General features: G+C 45.9%; 1 protein-coding gene across 2 annotated transcripts in view; it reads left to right on the top strand.

Moving 5' to 3' along the window:
- The window catches only part of SLC9A8 (solute carrier family 9 member A8), a 71,934-nt gene that overhangs the window by 48,878 nt on the left and 9,997 nt on the right, over positions 1-13,059 (top strand). For both annotated transcript variants that reach the window (XM_060033424.1, XM_060033423.1), the window contains 3 exons: positions 5,964-6,080; positions 8,322-8,404; positions 11,271-11,382. In XM_060033424.1, the coding sequence (XP_059889407.1) occupies positions 5,964-6,080; positions 8,322-8,404; positions 11,271-11,382 (312 nt within the window). The remainder of the gene's footprint in view (positions 1-5,963; positions 6,081-8,321; positions 8,405-11,270; positions 11,383-13,059) is intronic.

The raw sequence follows: 13,059 nt of genomic DNA, 5'->3' as shown, positions 1-13,059 counted from the left end.
GCTTCTCTTTATCTTCCTCTCGGGATTTGTTGAACTTCATGGGTTTGTAGTTTGTGTAAGTTTATGGCTTTTATCAAATGTAGTACGTTTTTATCAGTTTCTTGAAATATTTTTTTCTGTTCCTCCTCTGCTGCTGAGCAGAATTCTCCTTCCCTCAGGTCACTGTCTGGCATCACACATGGGTCCTCTGTGAGCAGGTGTTGCCAAGGAGGAGGCAGAGAGGACTCTGGCCATTTTCCCTGGAGAACTTTGTAAACCTCAGGGTCTCGTTTGTTTTTAATCCCAAGCCAGTTCTCTTGGATAACTTCATCCCGGTATCTGTCATCCTGTTCCCTCTCTTACCTTTCCTGAATTTTGGCACTTACATAAACACCACCTGTGAGTCATTTGGCTCTAGCCTAGCTATTTTTACCTCTGTTTCTCTAGATCATTCCCCACCCCTTTGAGATGAACACTGAGTACCTGTTGGCAAAGATATATTTCTTGCATCCATTTAAAATTTGTGATTAAGACCAGGGAGTGTTTTTCTTGTCTTTTCTTCAGAGAGGCAGTGTTTTCTATTTGTAGGGGTTTCGTTTCCTTGGGGACCTCTGCCGTGCACGCTGATGGGGCCGAAAAGAGCACATGCAAGCCAAGAACACACTTGTCCGCCTCTGGGTGACGGGCTGGCTCTGCCCACACTCTGCCGGTGGGATGTTTGTCACGCAGGGTTTTCAGAGAAGGAGAGGCTCACCCTGTTAATGTAAGGGTACAAACAGGAAAGGTGGCTTTGGTGCGGTCCCCTCCTTCCTCTTTGTGCTCTGCTTTTCCTGACTGTCACAAAGGACGAAGTGGTTACCACAGCCACCAAACAGGACGTTCTCCCTAAGAATCATTTACCTAAATCTGTGTGTCTAGAACACAGCGGTTAAGGGCACCGGACAGACTCGGTTTGAATCCTACCTCCACTTCTCATTAGCTGTGTAACTGCAGAGAGCAGACTTAACCACTCTGAGCTTCCACTTCCTCACATGAAGTAGACATAATAAAAGTGCCACTCTGGGGCTTCCCTGGTGGTGCAGTGGTTGAGAATCTGCCTGCCAATGCAGGGGACACGGGTTCGATCCCTGATCCGGGAAGATCCCACATGCCACGGAGCAACTAAGCCCGTGCGCCACAACTACTGAGCCTGTGCTCTAGAGCCCGTGAGCCACAACTACTGAGCCCATGTGCCACAACTACTGAAGCCCACGCGCCTAGAGCCCGTGCTCCGCAACAAGAGAAGCCACCGCAATGAGAAACCTGTGCACCGCAATGAAGAGTAGCCCCTGCTCGCCGCAACTAGAGGAAGCCCGCACGCAGCAACGAAGACCCAACGCAGCCAAAAATTAATTAATTAATTAATTAAATTTAAAAAAGAAAAAGAAAAACCTTTCACTCATCCATTCAGTAAATATTTATTTAATGCCTACCCTGTGCGGAGAACGCTCCTTGGTTTCAGAGGTACAGTAATAAACAAGACAAGATCAGGTTTCTGCCTGGAGAAGGAAGATAATAAGCAAGTAAGCAAACACATAGGGTAATTTCAGGTAGTAAGAAGTGATGTGAAAAAAAGAAATCAGAATAATGTGATGGAGTGTCACGGGGGCAGGAACGTTATGAGGTAGGGGGTCAGGAAGGTGTCCTCAGAGGGGTGGCACTGGGGCTAAGACCTGTGTGGTGAAAAGGAGCGCCAGCGTTGGAGGCTCTGGGGAGGGAGTGATTGGCAGCGTGAGCAGCAGGTGCCGAGAGTCCCAGATAGATCTGAGGGAGCTTGGCTTGCTCCAGGAAGAGCAGGAAGATAGCGTGACTGAAACAGAAGGGCAAGGACCCCATCCCGCAGGGTTCTGTAGGCCTGGGAAGGAGTTGGCATTCTGTTACACACGCAAAGCCAAGTGTTGGAGGACTTTTTAAAAATCACTGTGCCAGTAATACGTGTCATATCTGTAGTATGCTACTGTTTATTACTTTTTAAAAATATATTATTTCTTTTTTTGGCTGCATTGGGTCTTCGCTGCTGCACGCGGCTTTCTCTACTTGCGGCAAGCGGGAGCTACCCTTCGCTGCAGTGTGCGGGCCCCTCATTGCAGTGGCCTCCCTTGCTGCGGAGCTTGGGCTCTAGGTGCGCGGGCCTCAGCAGTTGTGGCTCATGGGCTCTAGATCACAGGCTCCGTAGTTGTGGCGCATGGGCCCAGTCGCTCTGAGGCATCCCGGACCAGGGCCCGAACCTGTGTCCCCTGCACTGCGCCACCAGGGAAGACCCTGTTTATCACTTTTTTTAAAGACAGATAAACTTTATAATGGCATAGTAAAAGAGCTGGCAATCTGCATGTTGAACTGTATAGTAGTTACCTCTGGGCAGGCGGTGTGAATGGAGAGTCTTGTTTTACTCTTTACCTCTGAGTTCAGATTTTTTATAGCAAAATATGTTCCTTATTGGGTAATTAACAAACAAAACTGACTATGGCCTGACTCAGCCTTCAAGAAGTACATCATGTTTTACCCGCAGTAAAGTTCAGTGCAATAGAAATTGTACACAATACCCTTGCAACTCCTGCCTTTTGGATTTGAATCCCTTTATTCCTTAATTACATTTGAAACAATGGATTTAACTGAGACTAGAAGTGGATTTCCTCCCTTCTCCCTCCCTCTCTTCTTTTCCTGCCTGCCTTCAGAGGCTGACCGCTTGCTGCACTGCTGTCTACTTCCTTAAATGAACTTGCCTTCTGAAAGAAGTAAATGTGTCAGGATTCTTCATTCCAGGGCATGTTTTAAATCCCCAGGCCTTTTATCTCCAGGAGTGAGCCTGCTGGACCGTTTTCCCCTTCAGTGTCTTTGCAGCCTATGCCGGGGGCAGCTGCAGTGGGTGAGGGTCGTCTAAGTGGTAAAGTCACCTGGGCTTAGGGAGGGTACGTAGGGCAGACACTTGAGCTGTCCCTGCAGCTTTTGTACCCACTGCTGACCCTGACTCTTTCCTTTAGCCCCCGGGATTTGAGAGTTCCCCCGACCCCAGACTGGACTGGCATGAAGGTCGTGGCTGGCTGGTCCCTCTTGTAGTCCGGAGGGCCCGTTTCTGTATGGTCCAAATTCAGCCCCCAGATGGGATTTGTTTACCTCTACAGAAAATGTTTAAACACTTCAATTAGTTGCTGTCGTTAAAAGTCAGAAGATTTCTGGGAATTCCCTGGCGGTTCAGCGGTTAGGGCTCGCTGCTTTCACCGCCGGGGGCCCGGGGTTCAGTCCCTGGTCAGCGAACTAAGATCCAGCGAGCTGTGCGGCGCGGCCAAAAAAAAAAAAATAAGTTGGAAGATTTCCCATAAGAAACAGATTTCTGGAGTTTCTCAAAAACCGGAATGAAGACTGGCCAGCACTAGGCCTCCATCCACAGGGCTGCCATCAGCCCTTTATAGATGGGCTTATGCCTTCTCTGCCCATGTGCCAGTCACCCGCTTATTGTTTTTATCTTTATTTTTATTGTCTGGCCCCTGAGGAGTTTGGGTTTCCAACCCCTAGCCTACAGTGCACCAGACTAAAGCGGCCAGCCAGACGCCTGCTGCGTTGAGCCTGTCTCCTTGTTTCCTGTGGAGGAAAGCTTGCTGGGCCTCTGGCAGTGGCCTCTCCTGATGCTAGTCCCACGGGAAGTTCCACGTTTCACTGTCAGAGCTGACTTTCCAGAACCTTTGGCTTTCTGCAGTGGCTGTTTAATACCGTGGGCTATGATGACCTCGTTCTGTAGGCAGAATGACAACGTGGGCGGAAGGCCACTCGTGTCACAACTTAAGCGGTTGTGATTCACAGCTTAAGTGGTTCAGGCTCCTCTGGGGTTGACTTTCCCTTCAGGGTAAGAACTCCAAAGCCTCAGCTTTGCAGTGAATTGATAACCCTTCTTGAAGCAGGCTGGCGAAACAAAGCCCTTTGAGAGCCCAGAAGCCAGAGCCGTCTCTAGCATTGGACTGCACGGAAGGAAGAGAGAGGCTTAGGAGCAAGTCCATAGGAACTGAAGTGTGCTGTGCCGCATGCTCCTCCCCCAACCTCGACGGTTCTGGTCTTTCCCTCTGTTTCACCTCACATTGCCTGTGGCGTCTGTGGTCTAGATGCAGAGTCAGGAAGGAGAAGCTCTCGGGTGGTTGCCTGCAGGAACTTACTGAGAAGAGCAGATGAATTGAGGGGACAGCGGGAGGTGTTGTTATTGTGTGTTTTATCTAGCGGAGCAGAGGCTCAGAACGACTCGTAACTTCCAGAGTCTTCTCACTGCTCTGAAGTAGCAAGTAAAGAAGTCTCCTGCCCTCTCCTTTCCCTTCTCCAGGCTCATCAGGTGTGGCTCTTGGGCAGCATTGCTGGAATTTCCCTGTCTGGCCTCCTTTTTGGGAAAAATGAAAGAGCAAAGGAATTTGCTGTTTCCCAAGAGGGCTAGGAGATAACACGTTCCAGCTACTGCTATCTCTCTGGCCAGCAAATACCTGTTGGGCACCGCAAAGAGCGGGGTTTTCCTCTGTTTTGTAAGGTCTTGTTTATGCAGCAAGCTTGGCAGTTGAAATGTCTCCAACGCAATTCTGTGTTTTTCAATCATTTTGTTTTCTGCCAAAACAAACTTTATTGCACCAAAAAGAAAAAACAAAACTTCATTTATGTACAGTCAGATATAAAGACATCTCTTTGACTCCTGTGCATATTTCCTCAACTCAAGATTAGGGTGTAAAAGTCAGGCTAGTATGCCAGACATGCTCTGCCCATGGCAGGACCAAGGAGAGGATTGTCACTTGAAAGTGGGAACACTTAAATGGATGACAGGTAACACTGGACCAACAGACCAAGGGCATTCTTCCAAGCCTTGTACTAGCTCTGGGAATGGAAGAGGGAAATTGGAAGCAGGGCCCCTTTTTGAGACTTCTTTGAAGAGACCCAGCCTTCAGGTATCAAAGCTAAACTTCTGTCCCCCAAGCGCACTTCCTGTCCGGTTCCTTTGCTTCCTGCCCTCCCAAGTAGGACATTCTCCTATGCGTCACTCATTTTTAAATGGAAAGTTAGCCAGTAATCTGTTTCTACAAAATGGCATAAGTGAGTTAAATATTTGCTTATAAAGGTTGACTTGGAATTCATGTATCTTGGCAGCTTGTTTAATGGCTTTGTAAAAATCTCAGCTTCCTTACATGAAATAAAGACCTCTTTGCTGCTGCCTTGCCAGGGAGACACTGAGAGGAAACCCATGGAAGTGGCTTCAGCAGTGATTAGGGGCAGTGGACAAAAGTTGAAACTCAAATCCTGAGTACACAACAAAAGTTGTAGACTCTCTCATGGTGACCTTTAAAGAAAAGACATCACTTTTTTTTAAATAACACATCTCTCTTTTCATATTATAAGGTTAATTATAATATGATTATAGGATTATAATCATATTATAGGAAAGCGATTATAGGAAAGCGATTATAGGAAAGCGATTATAGGAAAATTCAAAATTAAAGTATGACAAAGTAAATAAAAATCCACCCATTCTCCATACCCAGATTCTTATGTTCCCTTTCTGCCCCAAGAGTGGTTCACCTGCCCCTATTATATCCATGGATGACAGTGACGGCTCACACCTGTTCTGCCCTGGTCTTGTGAAGGGCACTTGACATGGCTTCTCTGCATTACCCTAACATGTCCATGAGCGTGGGTACTATTAGTCCCACTGTACAGTTGAGAAAACTGAGGCTTGTTGAGGGGAAGAAACTTGGCCCAAGGTCACCCAGCCGGTAATGAAGCTGCCAGAGAGACGGGCCCTTAGCAGTTCTCTGCGGCCTCTGGGAAGCCTCAGGTATTATTTTCCCATCTTTTTCTTAAAACACCTAATACTATGGGCTCCAGGGACTTGCAGGAAGCGTGAGGCATTATTGCCTGTCACATGGAAGGTGCTTTTCTGTTCTGTTCATGTCTGTGCACTTTGCCCCTTTGTCCCTCTCTAGGCATTATGGCCATCCTGTTCTCAGGCATCGTGATGTCTCACTACACACACCATAACCTGTCCCCAGTCACCCAGATCCTCATGCAGCAAACCCTCCGGACTGTGGCCTTCTTGTGCGGTGAGTTCTGCCTCTGTGTGGTCCCACGTGGGCCTACCCAGAGCTACTCGTTCTTCCTCAGCCTGTTTCAGGAGTCCGTTGAGATTTTCCCTGACAGAAGAGGCAGCAGAATTCCTCAGAGCCAGATACTGCACTCCCTTATCTTTTGTTTGTTACTCTGGCTTTCACATTTCATAAAGTAAGCCTAATACCTAACAAATGGAACTTTCGATGCCTGTAATTTTAAGACCAAAAAATAATGAGAACTGCGAATAACGAACATTTGAGACTCATGTATTTGCAATATATGAAAGTGACGTTTCTAAAAAATGCGTTCCTTGGAACTGATATTGATGAGAATTAAGTGAAAAAAGACTCCATAGTCAAAAAACAGTTTGGGAAATCCTGGGGTAAATAAAGTTGAACAAGTTTCTGAACTTGTGAGACTTTTCCGCCAACGTGCATTGTGAATTTCTAAGAGAGAGACAGAGTGACAGCATTTCCCAAACTTGTCCACAGGATCCTTTGTTCACAAGAGCATCTTGAAGGATGTGTCTCAGGCAAACCCTGAATTAGAGGTGTCATCGTTGGCCTGGGCCACACCGTGATGACTGTTTCTCTTAAGCAGTTTCAGTTATGCATCACAGTCTGATGAACCCATCATGTACCTGCCCCTAGTTTACACCTGGGAGTGAAGGAACCACTCTCACACTGTCCCTTTACACCGGCCCCCAAGTGGCTGTGCTCTGCCTGTCACCGTCAGCACCTCCCCTGGCATTTCTGTGGGGTGTCTCATTTCGAAGCACCAGTTCCACACTGTCACGTGCTGGGAGTCGGGGGCAAGCTGTGCAGAGACTTCATTCCACAAACAGGGAGTCTCAGGTCACATGATCTGAGCACTGTCTCATGGCTAAGAAGTGAGTCTGGAAGCAGTCTGTCTCTTCCTGGCCCAGTGGGTATTGTTTCCACAGCACCCTTCTCAGAAAGTCATGGCGAAAGACTCTCTCACCGTAAGGAAATGTAAAGCAAAACATCCATCAAATTCTATTTTGTACCCATCAGATTTTCAGTTTGGTGATTCCCCACTTCCGGCACAAACGTATAGAAAATAGGCCCTGTTGACGGGCATATACATTGATGCCATCTTTTTTGGAGAGTCATTTGCAGCGTCAGTCTGACTTTAAAAGGCACATACTCTTTGACCCAGCGATTCTACCATCAGGGATTTAGTCTGTGCACAGGGATGTTTGTTGTTGCTTTTTCAATATCAGAAATAGAAACAGTCTAAATATCCATCAAGGATTCATTAAATTAACCATGACGTGTCCACATAATAGTATTCGTGCTGCCAGGGAAAAGCATTACATAGATCTGGATGTGTTCTAAATAAGCTGATTGCAAAAGATGACAAAAATATTTGATAAAAACATTCAAGGAGGAGAAGGGTAAGTATACTGTCCAGCTTGTGGACTTGTTCTAAGAGGATACACATTTGAAGAAAAAAAACATTGCTGAAATGTTTCAAAACAGCCTTGATGTTTTATGATGCTCAACTTTTAAAATAGTGTCTTTGTCTCCCTGGCTCTACGTTTATTCTGGTGGATGTTACAGTCTAAGCAGGGAGCCTGGTGCTAGGAATTTCTAAGGTGCTTTTTCTTAGGATACACAAGTGACTGCTTGTACAGCAAGAGTAAATGTCAGACTCTCTTTGACTTGTGGAGTGGAGCCAAGAGTTGAAATGTATTTCTTCCTGCAAATCCTGCAGGATGTAAGCCTTCTTCTAAACTTTGTGGCAACATTAAATATGTGAAGTCAGTCATTTGGCTTTGTCCACTCTGGCAAGGAAGTTAACAAAGGGCCCTTTCACACTAGTCACATGGCGTCTGCAGTCATTTGCTCTGAATTTTTGCCACTTTGCCGCAGTTGGGATCCTTGCTGATCACAGTGTTCAGCAAATGGACAGATTCATATATTTATCACCGTCCCCAGGTGGGAGAGTATTTATTTGCATGGGTATTTGACAGCTGGCTTATTAAATTAGGAGATTCTGAATAGCAAGCACTTGTTGCTTATGTGATAGAAAAGAATGAGAGAATCAAAGGACAAGTTTGCCAAGGTACTGGTTGCAGGATTTTCCAGAAAATAAGCAAAGTGGTATACTGGATTCTGATTAACTTCTGAATGTTTGCTTGCATAACAATCCCATGCTGTACTGGAAGAAAATAGTTGAGGCTGAATAATCCATTCTTTGGTTTGTTTCAGAAACATGTGTGTTTGCATTTCTTGGCCTGTCCATTTTTAGTTTCCCTCACAAGTTTGAAATTTCCTTTGTCATCTGGTGCATAGTAAGTATTTTCCTTGTTTTTTATTTAACTACTTATTTGTAGATCGATAACCACATATTCTGGATTCATTTATGTAACTGTTAACTGGTCAAAGTCAACAGCTACATAGACAACCTTCTGTTTGAAGTTTCTTTTTGTTAAAAATTCATGAACATACAATAAATGGGAAGGGATGGAATTAAGTAAATAAATATCCCTAGAAGAGAATTCTTGCTTGGTTTTAATTTTAAGTGGCCTTGAACTGTTATAGTCTTCTTTAAAAATTACCATTTTTTTCAGGACTTCCCTGGCAGTCCAGTGGTTAAGACTTCCGAGCTTCCACTGCAGGGAGCCCAGGTTTGATCCCTGGTCAGCAGGGAACTAAGATCCTGCAGGCTGCAAGGCGCAGCCATAAAAAAAAAAAAAAAAAATTTACCAGTTTGTAACGTTAGGTAGTAAAAGCAGATTTCAGAATTGAAATGTGTAATTGATCATAACCATGTAAAAACGGCATGCATAGAAAAAAGAAAATATGTAAGAAAATGCAGCCGAATGTTCACAGTGGTTGTAGAACGGGGGAAGATTTCTTTCTCTTTTCTACTTTTTCTGGATGATTATAATGAATATACCTAATTCTTGCTGTGGTTTCCTTCAAATGTGTCCATTTATAAGCATGACCTTGGACACTTGTTCAAGGTAAAGATTACGAGGCCCTTACCTCCTTTGGAGATTCATCTGGAGGAATCATCATCCCAGGTGGTTCTTATCATTGAGAAGATTTGGGAAACTGTTGTAATTGGACGAGAGACGGGTGGTGGCAGTAGGAAACAAGTTAAAATGTACCTTTAAAAAAGAAAAATAGAAGTTTAATCATTTGCATTCAAATCAGATCTTGGGAATGGAATGGGAGAAAAATAAATGTTTAAGCATTTAAAAGAAAGGTCCAGCTCCCTCAGGCATCTGATCAAAGTGATGGGAATGGCTAATATTTGGGCATTAGCCTGGTGTTCCCAGGTCCCTCGTCTGTGTCCCTCCTGTGTCTCTGTCCCGTCAGTGTGAACTCATCTCCCATAGGTCCTCCTGCTGATTTATACTCCTGTCCCTAATTTGATCTGTTTGTTGTCTTTTTAGATCCTCTGTTAATTTAAGGCACTTGCAAAGCACAGCTTGTTGAGTTACCATAATTCATCTTAACTCTTATTACCAGCTCCACTTAACAAAACACAGCTATTGAGAGGCAGGCTTTTTCTTTTAAATCACTGTCACCTACCACGTGCAAACCAGTGAGGCCTACCTATTTAGCATATGGGGAACCTGAGGCAGAGAAGATAAGGAACCCTAAAGAAAAAGATGTTTCTCCTTGCAGTCTGGGTGCCTCTACCTAAGTTGGCACAAGCTCATTGCTTTTGTCACTGTTATGTGTCCTCCAAACTCAGGTTTTAGGACAAGAAAACAGCAGCAAAAGTCTTCTATAGAAAGTATAGTAGCCTTTAATGTGGTCACTGGGTGAAAGGGGCCACATTTGGTCAACCCTGAAACACACATGTGGGAATGGAGGATTGGATTTCAGTGGGTGAAACAGGGAGGTGGCGATCTCAGCCATGAGCTGGGAGGGAAAGAAAATTGAGGCGATGCCTGGGGTGGTGACTCAGTTCCCCCTGAGCAACTGGTCAGTCTGGCCCTGGCACTCCTAGAGACGGCCTGTGCCGCTCAGATGGATTACCTTAGACTCACTCAGTGGTCAAGGGCATGGGCTCTGGGGACCGAGCCAGGTTTGGGACTTGGCTCCACCACTTCCTGCCTGCGTCAGCTTGGACCAGTTACTTAATACTTAACCTCTCGCTGTCTCAGTTTACTTGTCTCTAAAATAGAGACAGTAATACCTACCTCATGAGACCTTTGGAAGGATGTAAATTGAACAAGATAATGCATATAAAATCATTAGAGCATTGTCTGGCATATAAATGTTAGATGATTGTGGGTAATTATTAACTTGACCTTCCAAGGCACAACAGTCCAAAGCACACTCAATTCATGCTGGTTGTAAGAATAAACTTAGAGCCTTAGAATGTATGTGTGTGTGTGTGTGTGTGTGTGTGTGTGTATATGTATATATATATATATATATATATATATATACATATACACACACACACACACACACACACACACACATATTATTCTGTTCAAGTTAGTTATGGTGAGAACCAAGATGAAGAAACGAAGTAAATTAATAAGTAGTTCTAAGAAGCCACTTAGATAAGATTTAGACTTTACATAAAGCTATATTTTGTTGAAATCGACCTGCCTTTGGAGATGGCTAGGAACCAAAAGCCATGGCAAGCAACTGGCTAGACAGGGTGTATGTGACCTCCTGTTAGAACCCACCTGTGCATTCCTCTTGCGCAGGGAGCAGCATTTACGGACATAGGTAGGCGCTTTTCAGTCTTCGCTCCTTTCCCTGAGGAGTGGGGCCCCCATGGGAGAGGCAGGAATACCTTGTCTGTTCCCCCAGAGCTAGCCCATTGGGAATGATCAGTGCAGGCCCGTCCCACAGCGGAGCACATTTGGAGGAGCCAGATTACCCTTAAATTAATCTCTGGGTACTTCTGCACGGCCTCTTGGCATTACTGAAGCTGTCATTGATACCTTGTTAGTCCTCTCTTTCTGACAATGGAAACGTAACATACAAAGCTTTAATCCTTTCCTAGACACATAGAAACTGGCATCTCCTGGGTCTCTGCCTAGCACTGAGTTCATGTCTTTGATGACAAGGGGATGCTGCCTTTATAATGGGTGTGTTACCAGGTCTGTGTTAGCCTCAACAAGCTTCAACTTGAAGAACCAGAGGTTTCCATGTTAAGACTTAGTTTGTTGCTGTTAACAGGTGCTTGTGCTGTTTGGCAGAGCGGTGAACATTTTCCCTCTCTCCTACCTCCTGAATTTCTTCCGAGATCATAAAATCACACCAAAGATGATGTTCATCATGTGGTTCAGCGGTAAGCCCAATCTTGAGCGAACGGTGGAGGGAAGATGTGTGTTATAAAGGCGCAGGCCCTGCGGAGAATGCACGTGCCTGTCCCCGGAGCCCTTGCGAAACGAGCATGCCTCATCGGCCCCAAGTTGCACGTGCTCCCGTTTAAGGGCGCCTGCTATAACACAGGCCCTGAGCGAGGCCCTTCGCAGGCGGTACCCCTCCCCACAGCGCAGGAAGTGGGTGGTGCGTGTCTGCTCTACAGATGAGGAACCTCAGGCTCAAGGGTAAAGGACTTGCTCGGGACGAGGGGCCCCAGGAGGCAGAGCCAGGATTGCCCTCCTTCCCTCCACTCTTTCCTGGACAGACGGGGTAGCCCAGGGCAAGGTGTGCACGGCGCCCCTCCCACCTGAGCGCTTTCTAGGCTGAAGTAACAAGGGGCTCAGAATAAAAAGGTTAAAGTTTAAACTTTTTTGTACTATAGGTTAGATTTGGATTTTTTTTATTCAGTTACTAAGTTCTGATAGTTTATTTGACCATTTCAGTTGCTGTTCAATCCCATATTCCTCTACTTTTTAAAGGATCGAAATGATTTCATAAATCTTTGACTCCTAAAGAACCGGATCCGTAGACATCTTTAAATTTACTTAGGAGCAAATACATCCAGTTCTTTGTGCTTTCTTGTTTAAATATTATAATTAAAATATTTCTGTGTGGGTCAGGGTATAGCAACATGCTTTGTAAGCTGTTTTCTGTCCAACAGCATATCTGTAAATTTCTCGCAGATTTCCTTTTCAAAAGACCTTGTTTAAAATATATTCATAGGTGTGTGTGTGACAGATCTAGGTAGGTAGGTGTGTATATATGTGTGTACAGTGAGAGAAACTTTTTTCTTAATCTTTTTTGCCAGTGAGGGAAAAAAATCGTAAAGTAGTTGATCCAAGGTCTTGAAAATCTGAAAGAAAATCTAAGAAATGTATCAGGCATTTTACAAAGTATGTGAGCTCTTTGGGGTTGCGGGGTGTGGTGAGAGACCTCTACAGGGAAGTGGGCGGTGGTTTTAAACAGGGAGGGCTCTTGGTTCCGGGTGTCCTCAGGCTGTCCAGGCCTCTCTCCATTGATTCCCTCCCTCCTTCCTGGATCCTCACCCTGTCCCACTGGCTCCGCCATCATTCAACAGTTGAAGATTCTCCTTTTCCCCGCAAAAAACCAACGACTTCAGCCAAAACCCCTGCTCCTCGTCCCCTCCAGCTGCTTCCCCATCTCTTCCTATCGTGGCCAGACCTCTTGAGTGAGCTTTTCTTGCCCATTTTCTCCACTTCCTCCCCTCCTGTCCTCAGGGCTGGACTTGGCCTCGCCTGGGTCACCAGCAGCCTCCCCCAGGCAGACCTGGTGGGCACCGGTTAGCCCTCATCCCACCCGCCTCCTCGGCTTGGGGCTCCTTCCTCCCACCGACCTGCCCTCTGACTGGGAGGATACCCTCTCCTCTTCCCTTGGCCTCCAGGCCATGCTCTGGTTCCCCTCCTTTCCCTTGGGATCTCCTCAGGCTCCTGTCCAGGTCCCCATCTGCCTTTACCGGCACCTCAGCAAATATTGGCTTCCTCAGGACTTAGCCTCAGACCTGCTTCATCTCTTGTGCTCTCACAAGCTCACCTGTCCTGTGGCCTCAACTTCCATCTGGTTCCCACCCTCCCAAAGCTGT

This window comes from Delphinus delphis, chromosome 15 (genome assembly GCF_949987515.2).
Source record: "Delphinus delphis chromosome 15, mDelDel1.2, whole genome shotgun sequence".
In the NCBI taxonomy this organism is placed as follows: Eukaryota; Metazoa; Chordata; class Mammalia; order Artiodactyla; family Delphinidae; genus Delphinus; species Delphinus delphis.
The sequence above is the reverse complement of the archived record's forward strand: the minus strand, read 5'-3'. Positions and strand labels throughout refer to the sequence as shown.